A 14,015-nucleotide genomic window follows, 5' to 3' on the forward strand; every position below is an offset into this window, starting at 1 on the left:
CAGCTTTCCTGTTTCCTAGGTACCGTATGGTTTTAGCCTTGCTAAGTAGCAGTTGGAAAGCCAGAATGAAAAATCAATAATAGAGGGCCATAATAAAAAAATTGAGGCTAACAATCAATAGAAGACCAAAAAAATATAGAAGGTTAATACACAGTAAAAGTTTACTTAAAACTGAACTTAATGATGCAGTACATGCCAGTTAAAACTGAAATTATAGCTGCAGTGTAATTGAATTCTTCATTCGGAAAGTGTCAGAGATGAAAAAAAGGTTTGATCTCATGTTTTCATAGACTATAACGTCTGTGGCTGGTACATTAAATTATTTTTATAGAGGTATTAAAAGAAAGGCTCATCATTTAAAGACTGCTTGGTGACCCAGGCAATGCATGAATGAATTGGGTATAAGAAGAGATCTCAGAAAATAACATTATGTACCATTTCATGTTTACTGTGTTTATTGTAGTAAAAGAAGAGAGCAATCAAATTGATATGGCAGAAGACCTGTCCAAGATTGGGTCAGAGAGATCACTTGTGCTTGACAGACTTGAAAGTAACGTTGCCAAACGTAAGAGCTGTATGCCTCAGAAATTTGTTGGTAAGAGTTTGCAGCCTCCTAACAGGTCTTGCTGGAATCATTTGGCATGCTTACTAAAAAGCCCTAAATAACCAACATCAAACTATAACCTTTTTCCTTTAACGTCTGATGATTTATGCAGGAAATGCATTTATACTGATTGGTATGTTAGATATGAAGATACTAAAAAGCATATAAAATTAGTACACTTGCCTCTGCATTATCTCAGCAGTCTATTTCACATGATAAAGTCTAATGATCTTCTCTGCAAGTTTTCCCAATATTTTGCTATTTTATGCACAAAACTCTGAATTTATGAATGTTACTATTACAATTTATAGTAATAATAATGTTACTACAGGTATGAGATCTGTTATCTGGAATTCAGGCTCAATTTTATTCAAACAATTCACATTTTTAGAAATTATTTTCTTTTTCTCTGTAGTAATAAAACAGTACCTTGTACTTGATGCTAAATGAGATATAATGAATCCATATCAAAGGCAAAACAATCTTATTACATTTCATTAATGTTTAAATGAGTTTTAGCAGATTTAGGTATGGAAATCCAAATTATGGAAAGAACCCTTATCCAGAAAAAAACCAGGTCCTAAGCATTCTGGATAACAAGTCCTATACCTGGATCAGCACTGTTCTTACATTACAGATAAGCATCTACAGATCAGCAGATGACTAGTCAGTTTGGAAGAGATGCTCATCTATTCATTAAATATAAGCACAAATACTGTATCTTCCTCAGATGAAGGAATTGACCAACAACCCAGCATCACTTGCTTTCACAGCCTCCAATTATGAAAGAACTATGACTAATATATATATTATGACTAAACTACCAGTTCTGTTTATACCAGGGCCATTTTATAAAGTCATATACAGTATATGTTTGGCCTAATTTCACAGGGGTCTATTTTTGGTATCATTGATCACACAAAGGTCAAAGTCGAGAGCTGCAGGGGAAATAGGTAGACAAAGAAATTAATTCTCTAAAGAATGAATTATACAGACATGTATGTTGGATATTATAGTAGATATGTGCACATTATTTCAGGTTTTCAAACTTACAGTATATAGTATAAACAAATTTTTATGAACCTTGAAAACAAAATCACAGTAGCTGCTGAGGATTCTAAAGAACTGTCATTAGAACCTGATTCTATGCAAGCAATAGGTCTGGCACTTCCCACGTAACTGTGGGATTTTGATGCATAGTACACAGTAGCACTATGTACATTTATATAGTGAATAAAGTACCCCCTCTTGCAAAATATAAGGATATTATAAGTTACCGAGGAGTTTCATGACCATATAAAAACACGAGGCTGAAGGCCGAGTGTTTTTATACAGGTCATGGAACTCCGAGGTAACTTATAATATCCTCATATTTTGCAACTGGAGGTACTTTATTTATTATAATACACAAGTTTCAGTGAGTCATGTGACAGAAATGACATCAGAACTCACCGTTTATAACTGATGACATCAGAATTCACCGTTTATAAGGATATAATTTACAAGATATTCATGGCTTTTGTGTATTATATAGTATATAATTATGTATCTATCGGTGTATATATTTAAAAATTAGCAATAAATAAAAAGAAGTAGACAGGAAAGTATCCTTCAGAACAAAGAAGATTCTCATAGTTCTTTTTTTCTTCAAAGTTTTTTTTCCAGAACAGTTTCCTCTCTTTCTATACTGGTCTGATTGTAGCTTAGATGATGATGAAAATCATTCAAAAACACATTAGTAAAAAGGAATAACAGAAGCCAAATATTATACATCAAAGAGGCACATATTAAAATGGAAAGACAGCAATAAGAAGGCTCATTCTGAAAGCACCCAGGCCACCCTAGATTCAGTCTGCAGAGCCTGTGACTATTCACACAATGCCCCACACAAGTGAATCCTTTTTTTTTTTTTTTTTTTAACTATGCACACTGCATTGGGCATTGTGAATGCGCCTTAAGACTTTGTCAAGTTGAGAAAAAGCTATATAGGCACATGTAGGTTTTTATAAAATGTATTTAGTCATACAATTCTGTAAGTGGAGAATAAAGATGCAGCCATCAGTTGGTGAATGCAGTTAGTGTTTGTACATAATGACCCACCTAGCATAAGGCAGTGTGTGTACAGGTGCAAGGGATCCCTGTACAGGTGTTATGTGCAGGGCTTCAGAGCATATTGCCTCTTCAGGTTTTCCTTCTTGCACCTTCTCATCTACTTTGAGGAATGACACATAGAGAAGAGCATGCAAGTTGACACCTATGTTTCACTAATGTGTCATGCCTTCTGTCATGCTGCAAAGATAATAGAGTTCTGCATCCCATTACTTATATCCTTTTTTATGCATGCTGATATTCTTTTAACCTTTGCAACCACTATCTGTCACTGATTGATGTAACCAAGTTTGTTATTCACAATTTTTCATAAATCTGTCACCATTGCTAAACTGTATCCTTTAGTCTCAACTTGGCTTGCTATAGTTACTGTTGTCTAGGTACTCAACTACATTTTTTCTACAATAAACAAATTTGACTATAATTTGGAAAAGTACAACTTGAAGTCTGCAGGCCTTAAAAATATTTTATGGCCTTACATTCTACTTAAATGCTTTGTCCACCTTTACACACTTTTTTTCAGTTTAGTTGGTTTCGGATAGTTCACCAGAAATAAACACTTTTTTCCATTTACTTTCTAGTTTCTAATATTGAAGTTTAAAGTTTCATTTTTCACCTTCTAAAGCATCTCTGGGAGGGGGGGATTCGCAGACTTTAATGTGTAAATTGATACAGTTGTTATCTTTGTCTCTGCTGAGCAGAATCCTGAGTTTCATTAAAGGCAGTTGTTAGAATTGATACAATAGTTGCCAATATTCATTGCAAAATGCTGCTGAGAAATGTATCAACTAACTATATCAACTAAATGTAGCAAATTGTAACCTTCAGAATTCTCCTGGCTCACTAAGCTGCCAGACTGAGATACTAGAGACATGAACATTTAAATTTAAATTAACATTTTGGGAGAACAGTAAAAAATAAAAGATGGAAAGAAATTGAAAAAAGTCTTTGTTTAACAATCTGAAAACAACTGAGCTGTAAAAAGGTGAACAACCCCTTTAAGGAGGACTAAAGCTTAAATAATGAAGTGGAACAGAAATGGTGTACATTATGTTTTAGGATTCCATAAAAGCCCAAGGCAACCACAGCCCTTTAACAGGAAAGATCTATGCCTCCAAAGATGCCCAGTAGCTCCCCATCTTCTTTACTGCTGATTCACTGCACATGCTCTGTGCTGTTGTCACATACTGAGCTGAGGCAACACACAAGATAGGGACAACACACAAGATACAGTACAAGATATGTATATATATATATATATATATATATATATATATATATATATATATATATATATATAACCAAAGGAATGGTGCACTCCGTAGACAAAATTAATACCTGGGTGCCAGCATGGGAAATAAGCAGTGAAAAAGGATTGCGGCACTCACAGGGTTTTAGTGAAAAAACAAAAAATTTTTATTATTAAACCTCAACGTTTAGATCCCCCACAGGGATCTTCGTCAGGAGCAAAAACAAACAAACATCCAGCACCCACAACCCCCCAGAGGTAATAAAGCCTTGAAATGGCACCAAAATCTGTTGCTAGGCAACCATACAGTTGTTAATGAAAGTGCTCAAATCTATTAGCCAGTGATATAATCTAAAAGGCACATGGGGAAAGGTATAAAAGCAGGGTGAAACGCACAAAAAAGATTAAGAGAAAAAGAAAACAAAAAGAAAACAAGAGCGCAGTACTGTGAGTGCACAGTGTCAGTATGAAGGCCACTCCCCCAACTCCTGTTCTAACTGTCAGTGCGTGTCAGAGGCGGGCCTGACGACCTATCACTGAGCAGCGGTGAGTGTATACTATGCTTCTACCGGGTCTCTGTACTTCTGCATTATCAGTGAGCGTACAGTAATTAAGACAAGACCGCTGTCCAAGCAGTTCTGCGTGTCACTTATACAGCCCAGCCATGGAGTGTGTGGTATTCAGGACACGGTCGTTGTCAAAGCGGTTCTCAGTGTCGCTGCACAAAAGTTTAAAGAACTAGAGGGTAAATAGGCTCCAGGCCTGTCATCGGGGTAAAGGATTACTGTTGGTACACATCAGTATTCCCACGTGTGGTGGGGGATGGTATGCCCGGCGCTGCACCACTCCGGCAAAGGAGTGGGCGGCTATCAGATACACAGGGTACTTTGACCACAACCCACATGCTACAGTGTTGCTATGACCCGTCGCGTATGGGAACACATAGGAGTCTAGTGGCTACTGGTCGGTCAGGAGCCCCAGTACTGCGTAGGGTTAAAAACACAAATAACAGGACAGCACATGAACAATAAGAAAGATGGGGGTTAAGGGATGGAGGAAGCTCAAAGAAATGTTGCGATAGAAATCATAAAGCTGAAGCAGATAAAGATAGCTACAAATGTAGCTAGTAAGCTTGTCAGAGAAAATTATTAATATATCAATATCGCCATTGTCCAGAGTTATGTACTTAGTGATATAAGCTATCCCCATATAAAAGTTCAATCCAAGGATTCATATAAGGCCAAGGGGGAGGGTTTCGTTCCACGGGGAGCTACTGTGTCTAGGCGATATATCCATCTCGACTCCCGTCTAAGGAAGGCCAAATCTCTGTTGCCCCCTCTCGCCAGAGGGGGTTGGTGATCGATCGCCATACAACGGAAAGTGGGTAGGGTATGGCCCATTTGTAGAAAATGTCTTGCCACAGGTTGTTTAGAGGTTTTTTCTTTTAGGGCTTTACTTATAGCTGACCCGTGGTTTGCGATCCTATCCAGGCCCGGACTGGCAATCTGTGGGTTCTGGCAAATGCCAGAGGGGCTGCTGTATGGTTCCATAGAAAGTTACCATATAGTGGGCTGGTAGGAGGCTGTGTGGGCTGGTAGGGGGCTGTTTGGGCCTCTGTGTACTTGGAATGGCAGGGCCTATTTTGACTCCCAGTCCAGGCCTGATCCTATCCTTCAGTGGTGTAGTGGCTTTGCCTACATAATAGAGGCCACACAGGCAAGTTACAATGTAAACCACAAACGATGTGGTGCAAGTCAAGCGGTACTGTATTTTTATGTGTTTTCCAGTATGTGGGTGGGGGAAATCTTTGCCAGTAAGCATAGATCCACACGTCGTGCAGTCAGGACACCGGTAGCACCCCAATTTCTGTTGACCCGAGAGCCAATTCGGGGCTTCCTTAGTTCTGTTCACGAAGTCAGTTTTCACCAGGATATCTTTCAGGCTACGATTCCTGCTGTGGCCAAACATAGGTGCTGGGGCATGGTGTAGGTAAAGTGTTTCGTCCATGGCGATAATTGGCCAATTTTTTTGCACACACTTCTTTAGGTCCTTGGACAGATGTGAGTATGTGGTGCTGAAAATTAACTGTGTATTCTCTGATTTAGTAACGTGTTTTTTCACTTATCAGGTCAGCCTGAGTATGTGTTAGGGCCCTCTGCAGTTGCTGGTGTAAAAGATCCTCATTATAGCCCATGTCTAGAAAACGTGTAAATGTCTCTCGAAGTTGTAACAGTGTCTTTTGAGGATTACTGTTGTTGCGTATAGTCTGTAAGAATTGTGAGTATGGGATGGCTCTGGAGGTGGCTGGTTATTTGTGTTTTTAACCCTACGCAGTACTTGGGCACCGGACTGACCAGTAGCCACTAGACTCCTATGTGTTCCCATATGTGACGGGTCATAGCAACACAGTAGCATGTGGATTGTGGTCAAAGTACCCTGTGTATCTGATAGCCGCCCACTCCTTGCCGGAGTGGTGCAGCGCCGGGCATACCATCCCCCACCGCAAGTGGGAGTACTGATGTGTACCAACAGTAATCCTTTACCCCGATGACAGGCCTGGAGTCTATTTACCCTCTAGTTCTTTAAACTTTTGTGCAGCAACACTGAGAACCGCTTTGACAACGATCGTGTCCTGAATACCACACATTCCATGGCTGGGCTGGATAAGTGACACGCAGAACCACTTGGACAGCGGTTGTGTCTTAATTACTGTACGCTCACTGATAATGCAGAAGTACAGAGATCCGGTAGAAGCATAGTATACACCCACCGCTGCTCAGTGATAGTTCGCCAGGCCAGCCTCTGACACGCACTGACAGTTAGAACAGGAGTTGGGGGAGTGGCCTTCATACAGACACTGTGCACTTACAGTACTGCGCTCTTGTTTTCTTTTTCTTTTCTTTTTCTCTTAATCTTTTTTGTGCGTTTCACCCTGCTGTTATACCTTTCCCCATGTGCCTTTTAGATTATATCACTGGCTAATAGATTTGAGCACTTTCATTGACACCTGTATGGTTGCCTAGCAACAGATTTTGGCGCCATTTCAAGGCTTTATTACCTCTGGGGGGTTGTGGGTGCTGGATGTTTGTTTGTTTTTGCTCCTGACGAAGATCCCTGTGGGGGATCGAAACGTTGAGGCTTAATAATAAAACATTTTTTGTTTTTTCACTAAAACCCTGTGAGTGCCGCAATCCTTTTTCAAAATATATATATATATATATATATATATATATATATATATATATATATATATATATATATATATATATATATATTATAAATGTCATATTATGAGGCTAAGGCAGCTGAAAAACCAGCACAATTAGCATTAGATTTTAATCAGACCCGTAGCATCAGTTAATATGGAAGGCAAACCTCATTTTCTACTTGATGATTTGCGACAACCCCTGAGCATGTGCATGCCACAGACACTCCACTTAAAAAATGTAATTTAAAAAACTGCTGTGACAACATTGAAGGCCTGGATCAATACTACTATAAAGATGCTGAACATTTAAGATGGTTTAATAAGTTCAATATAGAAATTATGACACTCTAACTAGATTTATTTGACTTTATTTCTACTTTAAAGTTTAGCATAATTATCTATATAACATTATTATTAATATAACCTAGTCCTTGAACATGAATATGGGATAGAATTAGCCGACTGCACTGCATGCAAAGTTGAATTGATATATATACAGGTGACAGTATTTTTAACCTTGCAAATTTTGAGTCATTTAATTAGACTTTTTTTTGTAGATATTTATCTATCTGAAGGTCAGCTACACATCCTCCAATGTCCATAAATTATAAGATTTTTTTGTTACTGTTCTTTCGATAGGTGAGAAACGACAGATATTCCCTATGATTCTAATGCCAACTATGACAAGGAAAATGAAATGATGCAGACACATGTTATAGACCAAGCAATCAACAATGCAATCACCTACTTGGGTGCAGAATCCTTGCGTCCACTGGTGCAGACACCACCAGGCAGCTCAGAAGGTGTACCTATTAGTTCTATGTATGCCCTGCATAAACCCAATGCAGATATCACTAATAATGCCAGCCAGTCTGCCCATGAAAGTGCAGTGGAGAATCTCTTACTGCTTTCACAGGTCAAATCCATCTATTCTGAAAGAGAAGTTTCTCCAAGCAAAAGCTGCCAAGACTCAACAGATACTGAGAGTAACAATGAGGAACTTGGTGGCCTTATCTACCTGACCAACCATATGACCCCTCATCCTAGAAATGGGTTATCAACAAAAGAGCATAGGCCTTTTGAGATGATGAGGGCATCTAGTGACAATTCACAAGATGCTTTTAAAGTGATCAGTGATAGTGGTGAATCACTAAAAGTCCACAAGTGTGAGCATTGCCGCGTAATCTTTTTAGATCATGTAATGTACACCATTCACATGGGCTGCCATGGTTTCCGCGACCCCTTTGAGTGCAACATGTGCGGTTACCAGAGCCAGGACAGATATGAGTTTTCATCACACATAACCCGGGGTGAGCATCGTTTCAATATGGGATAAGCATTTTTGTTAGTGTTTTTTGTACACTAAATTCACTGTTTTTGCATGGAAACAAATGAAGCACAAATACTTTGAAGATCAAAAAAAAATATTCTTTAGTCTTTTTGACTGACTTAAGAGAACTGGTTTACTGGCTATAATAGCCAAGGTTACTTTTTTCTTTAGAGGAGCATGTGTTTTTGATACAATTTGTAATCTTTACCACCTGGTGCCACATTTTGAAGCATCTTGATTTTTTAAATCAGTTTGAGAACCTTTGTACATATTAATACAGGAAGCATTTGATCAATGCCCATCTTAAACTTTAGTTTGTGATACATGAACACTATTGAGCTGGAAGAAAAACACAATGAATGAATGCAGCCCATTGAAAAAGAAATCCATATACAAGTACAGACATAAGTCCTAAGATTATTATCATATGTTCATTTCTGCATGTTACCAAATGCATACTCTACCTTGTATTATTAAAAAGACATTTAAGTGTGCCAGGATATTTAAAATGTTTTTTTTTTTGTTTTCCAATTGCAGAAGTTAGGCACTGGCATCATTTTCAATCCTTGTTACATCTCTGAGAACAGATAAGCAGTATATTGATTTTTATTTTATATTATGAGTACAGTGACAAGCAAGTTATATAGTATCCATATAGGATAAACAAGTAGACCTTTTATAGGTATATACTGTAAAACATAGCCACAGTTTTTTTTTCAGAATGGATTTGTGGGTTTGTATAAGATATAAGGGACATTTACCTTGGCTACAAGTATACTAAGGGGTGCAAAACTTTGCCTCTTAGGGTCCATACACAGAAAACTGTGCCTATACCAGTGGCAAGTGCAAGCCGTGCACTGTGCCTAGATTAAGAAGCTGGCAACAGGCACAGAATGATGTTCACATAAGTACAAGGGAGCTCCGTTGTTAATGCCTACCTTTAGCAAGTGGTAAATACATGGCTACTTTGTGCCTGCCACTTCTGCCTTGCTGCTAGCTCTTTATATAAAAATCCCCAACAATTTGTAAGCTGAAATCTTTGCACCTACAGGCAGTAGTTGCAAAAAAAAGTCAGAACCAGCAGTGCAGAGAATAGAAATTAATATGCTGATTTTTATAGCAAGTACAATTACAAATAACGTAAAAATCATAGAAAATGTTAAATGTATCTGTATTGGAAAGTTGTCTAAAATTAAGTTTATTTTTCATTTTGTTTTTATAGACTTTGTAAGTCTAGAGAAAGTAGTCAAGAAAGTAGTTAATGTACTGCTTACCATAAAGTAAATAGTTTTCTGCTTACAGTACATGTATTCTTACCCGCTATGTAAAATACTTAAATTACAATCACAGAGCAGTTGATTTAAAGGAGAAGGAAAGTCTAAAATCAACTTAATCTCTAAGTGTTGACCATGAAAAGCAAATAACTTTACTAGCAAGCATTCCCACATTCGTTTTTTCATTAATCTTTGGGCTGCAATTGTTTTTTTAAAAAGTTGAAACATGTAGATAACAGCATACCAATGCTGCAGTCCAGAAATCGTTCTCAATAGGGCACACGCATGCGCAGTAGCTCTCAGCCGTGCCCTGCGCATGCACACTAGGTTCTTGTGGGTTCCCTGTGAAGCATGACGTTTTGGTCACGTGATGATGCCGTTCTTTCGTCATCGCTGACCTCTCTGCCTCCACCTCATTGAATCAAGCTCCAATTGCGCTCCTGCTTCTCTGTTGCGTGAAAACTAAGGGAAGCTTTGAAGCTCCTGCGCTCGCTCTGGTTTTAATTTACAGTTTGTCAGCGAGTGATGTAGTCTTACATGCATTGTCTGACTGACTTTGCAAACAAGGAGCTTTCCTTTATTAATAATGCATTACTACAGACCTCAGTCAGACAGACCCGCACGCTGGGTTGCTTGATTTATTTTTTAGCTCCGCTCCTCAGCTCCTGCGCCGGGGTCCACGTAGGATGCGCATGCGCAGTACAGAGGAAGCCAATTTGAAAATGGCGGCGCCAAAATGTTAACAGCGCCGAAAGTTCTGAATGCAGGTGCACAGAAGCAGCAGTGATCTTAAAGTTTTTAATACAGCGTTTCAGGAGGGGGCCTGATGGCAAACCTAATGAAGTAGGTTTCATTTTTTTTGTTTCCTTCTCCTTTAAGGACTTGGGCATATATAACAAAAGTCAAAACAGATACAGTGCCAATATTCTAAGATGGAAGTATGACAAATGTTGGCACTTTGCAATGACAAACATACAAATCTTTTCACCAGGCATAATTTGCCCCACTGCAAAACCATCATAATATGTCAGCGTTCTTACTTATATCAACAGTATGGTGAAACTTTGTGTGCTAAAACGCTCCCCTTTATACACAGGCTGAAAAACAGTCACGTCAGACCATAGCCTTAAAGTCACTCTGGCATTTCAAAACGATGGTGCAAATTTTTCATTACAATACACACAAACTGCAGTATGCATCCCTAAAAGCAACATGTCTGAATGCTATGAGAGCTGCCATGTCTCTAAAGAGTTCCTGGGTAATCAGCGATCAGCAACTTATTTTATACAAGTAAATTCAACTTGAAGTCAAAGTCAAAGTAAACTTTATTGTCATCTCAGCAGTTTACGAATACACAGCAACATCTCTAATAGTAGTGCAAACATTTCTGCAGCAATGTCATCCATTAAAAACTCTATATATTGGCTGCTTAATAATCAGTTCAGCTCAAAACTTTATAGTTCACTGGTTATGCCATTATTTATGCAGGTCAATGATTTATGTTAGTAACATTCATTTTGATCCAATCCACTAAAAAAAAAAAAAGATTTTGCATAATTAAATTTAACATAATTCTAATCAACATTCCAATATACATGAATTAACATTTATATATAGTTTATATATAGTTTATATATAGTTATTTGTAAATGTAACTGAAAGTAATATGTGTTTATGCCTATTGAGTCAGTTGTCCTCCACGGATTAGAATATACAGAACTGGTACTAAAAATAATTTGGAGTTAATGGAGTAAAATGTTTGTTTACACCAGAAAATCAATTAGCAGCAAAATCACAGTGGTCTGTCTTTAGGAATTTGTTTAAATAAGGCAATTTTGCCAGTTAGGGCAGGACTTCACGGGCAATTTCGCAGCGATCCGACGCGCTGCGCAAAATCGCAGGCATCACGTCGGATGCAACGGAAACAAGGTAAGTAATGGCAGTGTCGCATTGTTGATGCGACGGGACACGGCTGTTGGAAGCAGATGCATCGTGCAGTGTCTGCATCTGACAGGCGTGTCGCGTCGCATCAACAATGCGACACGATGCGACAATTGAATTACTTACCTTGTTAACGTCACATCCGACGCGATGCCTGCGATTTTGCGTAGCGGGTCGGATCGCTGCGAAATCGCCCGTGAAGTCCTGCCCTTATACTCCATCTTTCTGAATCTGCATTATTAATTTCAGTGATCTGGAATAATAACTCCAAAGTGTACAAAACCACCATATTCATGAAAAAGAATAAGGCTTTCGATGTAATAATAATATTTCTCACTTCAGTTCCAGTTTACTCCTCTTTTGTGAATCCCACTAGGTCTGCTAATCAGCTGCTTCTGCCACATAGGGAATGCAAAATAGTTTCAGCTACACAAAGTAAAGTTGCTAATTACTACTAATTATTATGCTTTATTTATTGAACACCACCTTTGTATGATCAGTAGTGATTTGCAAAAGAATACATCATTGCCACCAACTCCGTCACCAGTGGCTCTTACAATCCCATCACATTCACAAAAACATTAATGTTTATAGGAAGAAGGAGTATATCCACCAATAGTTATTTAAACTGCAATTCAAACTGACAGTTGTACAGGAGATACAGTATATAATATGTGCTTATAGATTTAATGCCCTCTTTCATTTAGTACATTTTTTAGTATATTTACTAAAATTACATCATCCAAGCTTATATGGTTATAAGGTAATAAATATTTTCATTGTTAGTATCAAAAAATAGTAAACAAAAGTTTATTTTGTCCCTCATTAAATATAACATATTGCTTAACCCCATCAAAATGCTTGCTTACTTTACATACACACAGATATTTATGGTCTAATTTTACCTGCAATAATATTCCTAGATATGTTTTGGATGGAGATACAGAAGTCATGTATTGTAGAAATGATTAATTTAATTAAGCTCCAGTATAAAAAGTTGTTTTAGAAGGCTATGTTGCTAAAAATTTTTATTTATGAGGGATTATTTCTCAATGGAAAACTGTGAAAAAATGATGATCGGAACAGCTCTTGCTATACCAACTGAGAAGTACCCTATTATGCAAGCTGAAGCTATATTTATTGCACTTGTTATGTAGCTAAATGATGAAATGTGACTCAATGTGATGTTATCTCGCTGAACACAAAGGGCATTTAAAAAGTGTCCACAATTTTAAATAACCCTACTTGCTATATGGTCATATGGTCATATTAGGTATTCATACATTCTAACAGTGTCCTTACGTACAGTATATTACATAGTTACATAGTTAGGTTGGGCTGAAAAAAAGGCCAGTTCAACCCGCCAAACGAACCCCAGTGTACATACATATAAAATGTATACTGACCTTTCTATACACTCACATGCATAATCTATACAGTATATAACAATATTTATATTAATTGTAGATTTTTGTATTACAATAGCCTTTGATATGCTTATTTAAGAAATCATCCAAGCAACTCTTGAAGGTATTAAAATAACCTGCCATCAACCTCACTGCTCTCCCCATGAAGAACCACCTACAATGCTTGAAATATTCTGTTTTTCTAATCTAATTTATTATAAAAAAATCACACATTTTTCAAGATTTTGGCATTCAGACTTTAATAAATTACCACCTTACTGTTCTTTATCTGCAGACATTGTTCATAAACAGAAAGTTTACCCATTACTAGGGTGCCCAATTAGTAAACTATTTTCATTCACTGCTCCTACTAACTGTATTATGGAGTCCTCTAAAAGCCCAGGATACCATCTATACATAAAAATTTCTTTTGCTGAGCGGCTCTATCGTAACAGCCTGTGTTCTAGATTTGGGAAGAGAATTCTATGTTTGTAACTATCCCAGAAACTCTAAACACCAAAGATAGCTCAAGAAAAGCAGCCTTTTTGTGGCCAGCTACAAGTAGTAGCAAGTAATCTCATCTTTTGTCAAAAGCCCTTGGTCCTCGAATCAGAACTTTTTCGATGGGGCAGAAAGATGATCAAAACACATGGAATTTTAAAATGAAATGGCTAGTAACACCAAAAAAGTTAATTATTCTGTTATCTTAGACTATGTGTTTTTTCAGGCGATCCAACATAGTTTTTAGAAATAAGCTCATTTATATAATGTCATTGAAATTAATGCTCCAGAGCTGGGCCCATTACTGGGATGTCCAGAAGTCAACATGAAACAATTGTTGTGCAGGTTTTGATCCATCCATTAAGTTCCCAGACTTTTTTTTAATAGGAATTG

General features: G+C 37.7%; 1 protein-coding gene across 1 annotated transcript; it reads left to right on the forward strand.

Annotated features, from left to right (window-relative positions):
* The first annotated feature begins 429 nt into the window (after positions 1–429).
* Positions 430–8,506, forward strand: ikzf1.S (IKAROS family zinc finger 1 S homeolog). The gene is made up of 2 exons (XM_018242190.1): positions 430–601; positions 7,815–8,506. The coding sequence occupies exons 1-2, from the start codon at positions 430–432 to the stop codon at positions 8,504–8,506; spliced, it is 864 nt and encodes a 287-aa protein (XP_018097679.1).
* The last annotated feature ends 5,509 nt before the right edge of the window (positions 8,507–14,015 follow it).

The sequence above is a fragment of the Xenopus laevis genome, chromosome 6S (assembly GCF_017654675.1).
Source record: "Xenopus laevis strain J_2021 chromosome 6S, Xenopus_laevis_v10.1, whole genome shotgun sequence".
NCBI classification, from domain to species: domain Eukaryota; kingdom Metazoa; phylum Chordata; class Amphibia; order Anura; family Pipidae; genus Xenopus; species Xenopus laevis.